This window comes from Sus scrofa, chromosome 13 (assembly GCF_000003025.6).
Source record: "Sus scrofa isolate TJ Tabasco breed Duroc chromosome 13, Sscrofa11.1, whole genome shotgun sequence".
NCBI classification, from domain to species: Eukaryota; Metazoa; Chordata; class Mammalia; order Artiodactyla; family Suidae; genus Sus; species Sus scrofa.
Window position 1 is genome coordinate 146,490,138 of NC_010455.5, and position 13,481 is coordinate 146,503,618.

General features: G+C 41.7%; 1 protein-coding gene across 6 annotated transcripts in view; it reads left to right on the forward strand.

Moving 5' to 3' along the window:
- The window catches only part of CFAP44 (cilia and flagella associated protein 44), a 156,557-nt gene that overhangs the window by 18,159 nt on the left and 124,917 nt on the right, over positions 1-13,481 (forward strand). For all 6 annotated transcript variants that reach the window (XR_002337897.1, XR_002337896.1, XM_021070364.1 and 3 more), the window contains exon 5: positions 11,284-11,446. Coding sequence is in view for 4 of the 6 variants with exons in the window: in XM_021070364.1 (XP_020926023.1) it covers positions 11,284-11,446 (163 nt within the window). In the remaining 2 variants the exon portion in view is untranslated. The remainder of the gene's footprint in view (positions 1-11,283; positions 11,447-13,481) is intronic.

The following is a 13,481-nucleotide window of genomic DNA, read 5'->3' on the forward strand; positions in this document are numbered from 1 at the left end:
GTTTTTCCCCCACCATTTCTTCTGTTGCAACATGAGTATCTAGACATAGCTCTCAATGCTATTCAGCGGGATCTCCTTGTAAATCTATTCTACCTTGTGACTGATAAGCCCAAGCTCCCGATCCCTCCCACTCCCTCCCCCTCCCATCAGGCAACCACAAGTCTCTTCTCCAAGTCCATGATTGATTTTCTTTTCTGAGGAGATGTTCATTTGTGCTGGATATTAGATTCCAGTTATAAGTGATGTCATATGGTATTTGTCTTTGTCTTTCTGGCTCATTTCACTCAGTATGAGATTCTCTAGTTCCATCCATGTTGCTGCAAATGGCATGATGTCATCCTTTTTTATGGCTGAGTAGTATTCCATCGTGTATATATACCACATCTTCCGAATCCAATCCTCTGTCGATGGACATTTGGATTGTTTCCATGTCCTGGCTATTGTGAATAGTGCTGCAATGAACATGCGGGTGCATGTGTCTCTTTTAAGTAGAGCTTTGTCCGGATAGATGCCCAAGAGTGGGATTGCAGGGTCATATGGAAGTTCTATGTATAGATTTCTAAGGTATCTCCAAACTGTTCTCCATAGTGGCTGTACCAGTTTACATTCCCACCAGCAGTGCAGGAGGGTTCCCTTTTCTCCACAGCCCCTCCAGCACTTGTTATTTGTGGATTTATGAATGATGGCCATTCTGACTGGTGTGAGGTGGTATCTCATGGTAGTTTTGATTTGCATTTCTCTTATAATCAGCGATGTTGAGCATTTTTTCATGTGTTTGTTGGCCATCTGTATATCTTCCTTGGAGAAATGTCTATTCAGGTCTTTTGCCCATTTTTCCATTGATTGATTGGTTTTTTTGCTGTTGAGTTGTATAAGTTGCTTGTATATTCTAGAGATTAAGCCCTTGTCAGTTGCATCATTTGAAACTATTTTCTCCCATTCTGTAAGTTGTCTTTTTGTTTTCTTTTGGGTTTCCTTTGCTGTGCAAAAGCTTTTCAGTTTGATGAGGTCCCATGGGTTTATTTTTGCTCTAGTTTCTATTGCTTTGGGAGACTGACCTGAGAAAATATTCATGATGTTGATGTCAGAGAGTGTTTTGCCTATGTTTTCTTCTAGGAGTTTGATGGTGTCCTGTCGTATATTTAAGTCTTTCAGCCATTTGGAGTTTATTTTTGTGCATGGTGTGAGGGTGTGTTCTAGTTTCATTGCTTTGCATACAGCTGTCCAGGTTTCCCAGCAATGCTTGCTGAATAGACTTTCCTTTTCCCATTTGATGTTCTTGCCTCCCTTGTCAAAGATTAATTGACCATAGGTGTCAGGGTTAATTTCCAGATTCTCTATTCTGTTCCATTGGTCTGTCTGTCTGTTTTGATACCAGTACCACACTGTTTTGATGACTGTGGCTTTGTAGTATTTCTTGAAGTCTGGGAGAGTTATGCCTCCTGCTTGGTTTTTGTTTCTCAGGATTGCTTTGGCGATTCTGGGTCTTTTGTTGTTCCATATAAATGTTTGGATTGTTTGTTCTAGTTCTGTGAAAAATGTCATGGGTAATTTGATAGGGATGGCATTGAATCTGTAGATTGCTTTGGGTAGGATGGCCATTTTCACAATATTGATTTTTCCAATCCAGGAACATGGAATATCTTTCCATTTTTTTACATCTTCTTTGATTTCTTTGATTAAGGTTTTATAGTTCTCGGCATATAGGTCCTTTACCTCTTTGGTTAGGTGTATTCCGAGGTATTTGATTTTGTGAGGTACAATTTTAAAAGGTATCGTATTTTTGTATTCCTTTTCTAATGCTTCATTGCTGGTATACAGAAATGCAACTGACTTCTGAATGTTAATCTTATATCCTGCCACTTTGCTGAATTTATTAATCAGTTCAAGGAGTTTTGGGGTTGAGTCCTTAGGGTTTTCTAGGTATAGAATCATGTCATCTGCATACAGTGACAGTTTGATCTCTTCTCTTCCTATATGGATGCCTTTGATTTCTTTTGTTTGTCTAATTGCTGTGGCTAAGACTTCCAAAACTATGTTGAAGAGCAGTGGTGAGAGTGGGCATCCCTGTCTTGTTCCAGATTTGAGTGAGAAGGCTTTCAGTTTTTCCCCATTGAGGATTATATTTGCTGTGGGTTTATCATAAATGGCTTTGATTATATTCAGGAATGTTCCCTCTATACCCACTTTGGCGAGGGTCTTGATCATGAATGGATGTTGAACTTTGTCAAATGCTTTTTCTGCATCTATTGAGATGATCATATGATTTTTGACTTTTTTTTTTGTTAATGTGGTGTATGATGTTGATTGATTTGCGTATGTTGAACCATCCTTGTGAACCTGGGATGAACCCAACCTGGTCATGGTGTATAATTTTTTTGATATGTTGTTGGATTCGGTTGGCTAAGATTTTGTTGAGAAGTTTTGCATCTATATTCATCAATGATATTGGGCGATAGTTTTCTTTTTTGGTGGTATCTCTGCCTGGTTTTGGAATGAGGGTGATGGTGGCCTCATAGAATGTCTTTGGGAGTATTCCTTCTTCTTCAACCTTTTGAAAGAGTTTAAGGAGGATGGGCACCAATTCCTCTTTATATGTTTGATAGAATTCACCTGTGAAGCCATCTGGTCCTGGGCTTTTATTTGTAGGGAGTGATTTTATGACCTCTTCAATTTCATTTCTAGTGATTGGTCTGTTCAGTTGGTCTGTTTCTGCTTGATTCAGTTTTGGCAGGCTGTAAGATTCTAGAAAATTGTCCATTTCTTCCAGATTGTCAAACTTATTGCCATATAGTTGTTCATAGTATTCTCTTATGGTTTTTTGTATTTCTGCTGTATCCGTTGTGATTTCTCCTTTTTCATTTATAATTTTGGTGATTTGGGTTCTTTCTCTCCTCTTTTTAGTGAGTCTGGCCAGGGGTTTATCAATTTTGTTCACCTTTTCAAAGAACCAGCTCTTGGTTTTATTAATTTTCTCTATTGTTTTTTGAGTCTCTATTTTATTGATTTCTTCTTTGATCTTTACAATTTCCTTCCTTCTGCTGACTTTAGGACTTCTTTGTTCTTCTTTTTCTAATTCATTTAGGTGGAGGGTTAAGTTGTCAATTTGGGATCTTTCTTCTTTTTTGAGAAAGGCCTGGATTGCTATAAATTTCCCTCTGAGCACTGCTTTCGCAGCATCCCATAGATTTTGAGAGGTTGTGTCTTCATTATCATTTGTTTCAAGATAGTTTTTAATTTCCTTCTTGATTTCCTCATTGACCCATTGGTTTTTTAGTAGCATGTTGTTTAGTCTCCATGGAGTAGGTTTTTTCTCTTTCCTTTTCCCATGGTTGATTTCTAATTTCATGGCATTGTGGTCAGAGAAGATACTTGAGATAATTTCTATGCTCCTAAATTTATTGAGATTCGCTTTATGTCCCAATATGTGGTCGATTCTTGAGAATGTTCCATGAGCATTTGAGAAGAATGTGTATTCTGATTTTTTTGGATGTAGTGTCCTGAAGATATCAATTAAGTCTAACTTTTCTATTGTTTCCTTTAGGATCTCTGTTGCTTTATTGGTTTTCTGTCTAGAGGATCTGTCCATTGATGTGAGGGGAGTATTAAGGTCTCCTACTATGATTGTATTCTCATCAATATCTCCCTTTATGTCTGTTAATATTTGTTGTATGTATCTGGGTGCTCCTATGTTTGGGGCATATATGTTGATGATAGTAACCTCCTCTCCTTGGATGGATCCCTTAATCATTAAATAGTGTCCTTCTTTGTCTTTCTTTATGTCTTTTGTTTTAAAGTCTATTTTGTCTGATATGAGTGTTGCAACTCCTGCTTTTCTGTCATGTCTATTGGCATGAAATACTTTTCCCCAGCCTTTCACTTTCAATCTATATGTATCTTTTGTCCTAAGGTGAGTTTCTTGTAGGCAGCATATTGAAGGTTTTTGCCGTTTTATCCACTCAGCCATTCTGTGTCTTTTGATTGGGGCATTCAGTCCATTGACATTTAAGGTGATAATTGATAGATGATTATTTATTGCCATTTGATCCTCGTGTTCCAGTTGATTCTATGGTTCTCCATTCTTCTTCTTTTTTTTTTTTTTTTTTTGGTTGGATGGTCTCCTGTTATTATCTGCTTGAGTGTATTTTTTTTTTTCATTTTTTGCAAATGCAATATTTGGTTTTGGCTTGTGGTTGCCCTGTTTTTTAAGTATGCTAACCCCTTCCCATAATTGTGTGTTTTAGCCTGATGGTCCTGTAAGTTCAAACACTTCATTATTATATTAAAATTAAGAAGAGAGACATACATACAAACAAAAAGGATTATTTACCTCCTAACATCCCTTGCCCACATTTTATGGTTTTGATGACTCTTTTATTTTTTTCCTTTTAATTTTATTTTGTTTGAAGCATGTTCATGATTAAATCTGTATGCTGGCTTATTTGAGTGACTGCTCTCTGATTGTATCTTCCTCAGTCCTAGTTCTTCCTCTTCTTCTTCTTCTTCTTTTTTTTTTTTTTTTTTCTTTTCTTTTTTCTTCCCTTTCCTTCCTTTCTTTTTGGTTTAGAGAAGCCCTTTCAATATTTCCTTTAACCTGGGTTTTGTGTTGCTGTATTCTTTAAGTTTTTGTTTGTTGGGAAAAATTTTTATTTCCCCTTCTATTTTAAATGATATTCTTGCTGGATAAAGTATTCTAGGTTGCATATTTTTTCCTTTGAGCACTTTAAATATCTCTTGCCATTCCCTCCTGGCCTGTAGTGTTTCTGTAGAGAAATCAGCTGATATTCTTATGGGGGTTCCCTTGTAGGTAACATTCTGTTTTTCTCTTGCTGCCTTTAGGATCCTCTCTTTATCACTAACTTTTGCCATTTTTATTATGATGTGTCTTGGTGTGGGTCTGTTTGGGTTCAGTTTGTTTGGGGTCCTCTGTGCTTCTTGTATCTTGAATCCAGTATCCTTTAGATTTGGGAAGTTTCCAGCGATAATTTCTTCAAATATATTTTCCATTCCTTTATCTTTTTCTACTCCTTCTGGAATTCCTATTATGCGTAGATTGGCCCGTTTTATATTATCCCATAGGTCTCTTATATTGCTTTCCAGTTTTTTGATTCGGTTTTCTGTCTGTTGACCAGATTGAGTGATTTCCATTATTCTATCTTCCATATCACTGATTCGTTCTTCTGCATTATTCATTCTAGTTTTTACTGCCCCTAGTTCAGTTTGCATCTCTGCAAATGAATGTTCTAGTTTTTCTTGGCTCCTCCTTATATTTTCTAGCTCCTTTCTGAGGGTATCTGCATTGCTGTTCATATCTTCTCTTAATTCCTTCAGTATTTTCACTATTTCTCTTTTGAACTCCAGGTCTGTCAGACTGCAGAGATCAGTTTCATTGTTGACTGTTTTAGGTGAGTTCTCCTGTTGGTTTGACTGGGGGTGGTTTCTCAGCTTCTTCATCTTGCTTGTTGTCTTCTTTCTCCTGAGGGAGTTGTACTCTCCGTTATCGGGTAGTGTTTGCCTTGTCATTGCCCTGGAATATTTCCTGAGGGCTGTCGTTGTTGGTCAATCTTTTTTTGAGGCAGTGTGGCTTTTCTGGAGTGTTGATGGGACTAACAGTGTTTCTTTGAAGCAAAGGAGGACTTCCTGAGGGCAGACAGGACTGGGAGGTCCACCCCACGATGGTAGCAGATTTCACTTGGTTCTCAGCACCCCCTGGGGTCTTGGGCGGGTAGCAGGGCCCTTGGAGACTCAAGAGGTTCCTCCCCAGGGCAGCCCGACTCAGAAAGACCGTCTGAGATCTTTTCCCGATTCGGCCAGGCTTGTTGCAGCTTTTCTGGGCTGCAGGGTGTCCTGCCTGGAGCTGGCAGTCCTATGCAGCTGGTCCACTAGGTCTCAGCACCCCCTGGGGTCTTGGGCGGGTAGCAGGGCCCTTGGAGACTCAAGAGGCTCCTCCCCAGGACAGCCTGACTCAGAAAGACCGTCTGAGATCTTTTCCCAAGTCGGCCAGGCTTGTTGCAGCTTTTCTGGGCTGCAGGGGGTCCTGCCTGGAGCTGGCAGTCCTATGCAGCTGGTCCACTAGGTCTCAGCACCCCTTGGGGTCTTGGGCGGGTAGCAGGGCCCTTGGAGGCTCAAGAGGCTCCTCCCCAGGGCAGCCCGATTCAGAAAGACCGTTTGAGATCTTTTCCCGATTCGGCCAGGCTTGTTGCAGCTTTTCTGGGCTGCAGGGTGTCCTGCCTGGAGCTGGCAGTCCTATGCAGCTGGTCCACTAGGTCTCAGCACCCCCTGGGGTCTTGGGCGGGTAGCAGGGCCCTTGGAGACTCAAGAGGCTCCTCCCCAGGACAGCCCGACTCAGAAAGACCGTCTGAGATCTTTTCCCGATTCGGCCAGGCTTGTTGCAGCTTTTCTGGGCTGCAGGGGGTCCTGCCTGGAGCTGGCAGTCCTATGCAGCTGGTCCACTAGGTCTCAGCACCCCTTGGGGTCTTGGGCGGGTAGCAGGGCCCTTGGAGACTCAAGAGGCTCCTCCCCAGGACAGCCCAACTCCGAAAGACCGTCTGAGATCTTTTCCCAATTCGGCCAGGCTTGTTGCAGCTTTTCTGGGCTGCAGGGTGTCCTGCCTGGAGCTGGCAGTCCTATGCAGCTGGTCCACTAGGTCTTAGCACCCCCTGGGGTCTTGGGCGTGTAGCAAGGCCCTTGGAGACTCAAGAGGCTCCTCCCCGGGGGAGCCCGTCTCAGAAAAACCGTCGGAGAATTAGGTCGATCTATTCACGGCCTGGCTAGGCTTGTTCTAGCTTTTCTGGGCTGCAGGCCTTTTCTAGGGGGCTGGTGGTGTTTGGTGCTGCTCTGTGGAAGTGTAGCCCCTCCAAAGGGCAAGCAGGCCTGTGCAGGGAGAGCCCCTGCGGTGGTAGGCTTCAGGCAATTGTTGAGACCAGCCCTCCTGGATGGCAGGCAGCCCCAGGTTCGGCGAGAGCGTAGGGGGTGGCGGGGGTGGGGGGAGGGAATGCACTGGGAAGCACAGCTTTCTGCTAGCTAGCGGGCCTGTAAGCTTGTTGTGGCGTGGGGGGTATTCTATGGGGACCCACCCCTTCTTCTCTCCCCTCCCCAGCACGGGCGCAGACCAGGCTCTTCTCCCAGGTTCCCTCTGAGGCAGCTTTCCACTTCCCCGCCCCTAGAGTATTGCTCCCTTCCTCTGCGACAGCTTTGTTTTCTAGTCTCCCAGGCAGTCTCTGCCCCGTCAAATGGTTTAGAGACCTCCCAAGCAGTTTCCGCTCTTCCCCGCCCCCCTAGCCCGGGGACTAATCTCTGGAGCCGAGGTCTCGGTGCCCAGCCCCCCCCCCCAGGCGTCCCCCGGCCCTTTCTTGGGGACTAACCTTTGGAGGCGAGGTCTCGGTGCCCAGCCCCCACCCAGGCGTCCCCCGGCCCTTTCCCGGGGACTAACCTCTGGAGCCGAGGATTCGGTGCCCAGCCCCCACCCAGGCGTCTCAATTTTTGGTGACTGTGCCCGTAGTTCAGATGGTCCGTTGGGTTCTTGATCGTTTTTCCGTACTCCGACTTACTGCTACACTCTTCTCTGCATCTGGAGATTCCTCCGGTTCGTTTGATCTTTCCCCCGGTAGGAGACTTTCCAGGGTGCGGGATCCCTTTCTCCTCCGCAGTTCCCTTTCGGGAGCGCCCGTCCCGCTCGGATTCACCTTCTCTCACTCTCCTCTTTTCTCCCGTTCTGCCCAATAATGTCACGAATTTCTTGCCGTTATTGGAGTTTAGGTTCCTCTGCCAGCGATTGGTTGTTGTTCTGTGCGAGTCATTTCTTCTGTAGATGTGCTTTTTTTGTTGTGTTTGTGGGAGAGGGCGAGCGTGTCCCCCTACTCCTCCGCCATCTTGTCCTCTCTAAACTCTATTTCTTGTGAGAAGCTCTAAGAAGTCAGCTGTCATATACCCTCCTGTGTACACTTTTACTATTTATCTAGTTCAGTTTTAACATTTTGTGTCTTTTTGATTTGTGTCTTCTAAATCAATCGAGAAAGGTGTAATTTATAAAATATTGCCTAAACCACAGCATAAGTTATAAAAGACACTAAACAGAACTTAAGACAGTGTTTAAACAGACTTTAAAAAAAAAAAAATTTATGCCCACACTGTGGCATATGGTATTTCCCAGGCCAGAAATTGAATATGAGCCACAGCTGTGCAACCCCAGTTCCTTTAACCCCCTGTGCCGGTGGGGTGGGGTTCAAACCTGCATCTCTGCATTGACCTGAGCCACTGGAGTTGGATTCTGTGGCTCAGTGGGAACTCCTTAAACACCTTTTTGTTTTGTTTTGTTTTTTTGTGTGTTGTTTTTTAGGGCCACACTCACACTATATGGAAGTTCCCAGGCTAGGGGTCCAATAGAAGCTACAGCTGCCGGCCTACACCACAGCCACAGCAACACCAGACCTACATCTTAGCTCATGACAACACCAAATCTTTAACCCACTGAGTGAGGTTAGGAATCGAACCCACATCCTCATGGATACTAGTTGGCTTTGTTTCTGCTGAGCCACGATGAGAATTCCCTTTAAACATCATTTTTAAATGGAGTTCCTAGATGGCCATGGACAAACAGCGAAGGCCCTGGGCCTCTGATAGGAAGTTAAGCGGTCTGCCAGAAGAAAGGGTAAGATAGAAGAGAAGACGACTGAAGATATAACAGAACACATTTTATCATTTTCAGAGCTCTGCTTAGAGATTGCCTTGTCCTCTGCAGTTAAAAGGGAAAGATCAACCTCTAGTTAGGCCTTCATTCATTTATTCATTCATGCAACCTAATAGGCTCGAGACACTGTGGTCTGTATTCCAGGAAAGGGTGTGAGAAACAGTCTGCCCTCAAGCAGGCTATGAATTAGATGGAGGGTGTTTGGAAGTTCAGTCTCACCCATTCTGCATTTGAAAGGGACATTAGTCAAACTAACAGCAAGTAAGAGGGAGCTTCTCTCCAGAAATTAGAGCTGATGAGATTAGATAAACCATCACATTTCCATTCACTCCTGTCCTCCAGGTTAGTAAAGAGATAGTAGCCTATGCCTCTTCTCATAGTTAAGACATACTTCTAGTGCACTAAAGTAGTTCGCTGGTGTCTGAGAAAAGGGAAGAAAGGAGAGAAGGAAGGAGGGACAGTGAGAGCAGTCGTTGAGGAGGAGGAAAGAGGGTAGGCAAAGCTTCCTGCCCCGTACAGCCTCTGGAAAGGTAGGGGGCTATAGATTCTATTCTACTCTTTATTTGTAAAGTGGCCCCAGATATTTTCCATGAGGCCAGAAGAGCTTCATCTAGATTTTGCATCATATATTCATTTGCATTTCTATAAAGTTTCAATTTTAGGCATTTATGTCTTTAAACTTTCAAAAATTCTTTTTTTTTTTTTAGGGCCACCCTTGTGGCATATGGAAGTTTACGGGCTAGGCCATAGCCACAGCAATACCAGATCTGAGACGTGTCTGCGACCTACACTGCGTTGCTCAAGGCAATGCCAGATCCTTAACCCACTGAGTCACAACAGGAACTCCCTAAAATTCCTTTTTCTTGTACAGATTAAATGCCCTGAAATGTTCTCTTTTTTCAGTTTAACCATTAGGCAATGAAATAGGTATAGTCATTTGCAGTTAGTTATAATTTGTATATCGTTCATAATTCAAATCACATTAATTAAATTTTTCTCTTCTATTTTACAGTCTACATATCCTTCTTATTAAAAGTTCGATATGATTTCTTTCTCTGAAAATACTTACTTACAAATAAAGAAATTCTCTAAAATCAGATAAAAAGAAAAGTGCTGAAGAAATAAAGATTTCTCCAGTCATTCTTCAGTTTTTGTGTTCAGCAAGAATTCTTAATCTATTAAGATACACTGTAATATATTTCTTTGGAAAACTATGATTTTTTAAGAGATTGCTCTCGTTTAATTATTACATTTATATCTTGAGTTATATTAATTTGAAGTTGTAATAACAATGTACATTTAAAAGATGTTTTATAATTCAGTTTTTTAAACCTCTATTTTGAATTAATCCAGTTTTAGTCTATGGCATACATTCACGCACACACACAATCATCTACATAACCATACAGAGCAATGATCTCAGAAAGGAAATGTTAGCATATTTATTTTATCTACTTATATACTATATATTATATAGTCACTTTATATAATTTGTCATATGATTACATTTCAGTTATATTTATGTGAATTTATTATGGTAATCACTTTATCACTGGTACATTTGAATTTCACAAACACGTCAGGATTTTAAACATCTTGTCTTTCAGCATTAAGGAAGAGGCCTGCACCATCCTTTCACTGTGTTCAGTCAACAAACTGAACAGGCTTTGGGACAAAGCCAGACAGACTTTCTCCTACCTTATAATGTGACTTAGTTTTAGCAGAAGAGAGGAAAATGAAATTATTTAGGGGACAACTCTGTTCTCTATAGCACCCAAATTGAAAGTTTAACTTTATTTTTTATTGCAAACAAAATTAATGTGCTTTGAAGATTTTCCTAGGAAAATTAAAATATTGATCAGGGAGTTCCCCTCGTGGCTCAGGGGAAACGAATCCAACTAGGAAACTCAAGTTTGTGGGTTCGATCCCTGGCCTCGCTTAGTGGGTTAAGGCTCTGGCGTTGCCGTGAGCTGTGGTGTAGGTCGCAGTTGTGGCTCAGTCTGATGTGGCTGTGGCTGTGGCGTAGTCTGGTGGCTACAGCTCCAATTTGACCCCTAACCTGGGAACATCCATATGCTGTGCGGGTGCAGCCCTAAAAATAAATAAATTAATTAATTAATTAAAAAATATATATATGTACTAAATCAGAGTATGAGAACTTTCATCCAATTTAAGAACAAGATGGCATTAGTAAAGCATTAAAAAACTATGTTTCAGCATAAAATTCAGTCACTTTAACCCTGAATCTTTTTTTTTTATTGAAAAATTATTTATTTCACTCTACACATTAAACTAAAACAACATTGTAAGGTACCTATATTTCTAATTAATTAATTATTATTATTATTATTATTTTTATTTTATTTTCCCACTGTACAGCAAGGGGGTCAGGTTATCCTTACATGTATACATTACAATTACAGTTTTTCCCCCACCATTTCTTCTGTTGCAACATGAGTATCTAGACATAGTTCTCAATGCTATTCAGCGGGATCTCTGAGAATGTGTTTTAAAAATACATTCATTTCATTGCTTTTCCTGTCTCTAGGTTGGTTACTTTGCATCACTTCTTTTCCTTAGCAACTTTCCCTCAGACATTCCTTTGGTTATGACTGTAGAAAGCGGGCCAACCTACAACTTCTGGACAGCAATACCATGATGTACATAGCTGGGAACCAGCTGATCCTTCTGGATTTGAAAACCAAGGAACAGATGTACCTGCGAAGTAGCAGTGGCGGAGGCATTGGTGTCATTGGGGTATGCCTTTACTAACTTAGAAAAAAATTCATCTTTTTAGTACTGTTTTGTTTTTTAATTTTTTTAGTTTTATTGCACTAGCGTTGATTTATAATGTTGTGATAATTTCTGCTATACAACAAAGTAATTCAGATATACATATATGCATCCAAAGAATTCATTTTTGTGTTTGGTCTGTGGACCAGCCAGGTTGTGAGGAGCCAAAAGTACACACAGTCTTGTGGGGTCTGCTTGAGATGCACAGCACTCTTTATTCTAAGGCATTTTCAATTCAGTGGTGACAACCACTCACTGACATTATCTCCATGCAGTGTTACAATATTAATAATATTGTCATCTCATTTTGCAGACAAGGAAATTGGGACTAATAGAGGTGAGGTAATGTCTCCATAGTCATGCAGGTTTTTCACATTGAAAGTTATGTTGCTATTCTGCAAATATACCAAGATGAATAACATTAAAGAGAATTCACATAATAATTAGAGCTAAATGCCAGATAAGATGTAAGTATTGGAGTTCCCTGGTGGCTCAGCAGATTAAGGATCTGGCATTGTTACTACTATGGCGTGGGTTCTAACCCTGGCCCAGGAACTTCTGTATGCCGTGGCCAAAAAAAATACATAAATATACAAATATAGAGTTGAACATTAGGTGTTGAAGTATGGCTTGTTGGTTCAGTAGTTTCAAGCTGTCAACAAAAGGATCTGTGTGTGGTTTGGAGTCTGTCACATCCTCCCTCCTCAGGTGTCTGTCTCCATCAATCATCCTTCCTTCTTGTATCTTCAGCCTCTACTTCCTTAGGCATCCTCTGCATGAAAGCATATAAAATCAACTTGTTCTCACTTTAAAAGGCCCTCTCTAGCTACACATTCTCTTTACCCACTGACTTTTTTCTGCAACCTACACCACAACTCATGGCAATGCCGGATCTTCGACCCCTAGAGCAAGGCCAGGGATTTAGACTGCATTCTCATGGATGCTAGTCAGATTCGTTTCCACTGAGCCACAACAAGAACTCCACACCCATTGACCTTTGATCTTGCCTTTAAAGCCAAACTTCTGCTGTTTTTTTTCCCCATCATCTCATTAAGTTGACCAATGGACCACTTAGTAGCCAAGTCAGAGGAGTGCCTTTCTAAGTGGATCCTACCTTATCTGCCTAGATCAATGGTCCCATGATTGAGCTTTTCCCTTGGCTGTCTTTCTACTCTGTGCTATTTAAAATAGGCATCCCCAGATCTGCTCTCACGGTAGCAGACAGCCTGAGGGATGCCCTTTGGTGTCATTGGCCGCATGAGAGGGGCATCAGATTATGCTGTGAGAGAGAGTGAGCAAAAGAAGGAGAAATATGCAGGATTTGGGGCTCACACAAGTTGCAGTTTCATATGAGATGCTCAAGAGGGTTTCTAGGGAGATCTCAATCCAAATAGACAATTCCTGCTCTTGCCCTTCCTGCAAAGTGTGAGCAGACCAGACAGAACTTGTGCAGTGCCCACTTCCTCCCATTGCCGAGGCCAGGACTTTGGGCAGAGAGGCTGATATGGCTCCAACAGAGAGAATGGGCCAAGCTGGCAGGGAGCAGTGGGAAATGCTTTGATCAGATCAGATGGGGCCTGATAGGGCATTTAGGTTAGAAGTAGAGGGTGAGAGAGGAGGTTTTGTAGACTTGATTTGAAGAGAGAACCAGGAACTTGGCAATGGGAATGGAGAAGGTGAGGAAAATCTGAGAACCCCAAGTAGAACTTGGATTGGCTAAGGGTAGGGTGAGATGGAAGAGGGAAAGATAATCACATGTTTGTTTCTTTCTTGATCATCAATCTATAGATGGCACATGTACACAACAAAGTCTCTGTCCTCAGGGAGTTTGTTATAAAAAGAATGATTTCAGCAAGAATTTATTATATAATATTGTGTGTCTAACACTACACAGAACATGCAGGGTTTTAGATGAAGAAGGGTTCATGATCTCTATGAATTCAAAGAGTTTAAAATCCATCTAAAGAGACAAGATCCATATTAAAATCAAAATGCATAT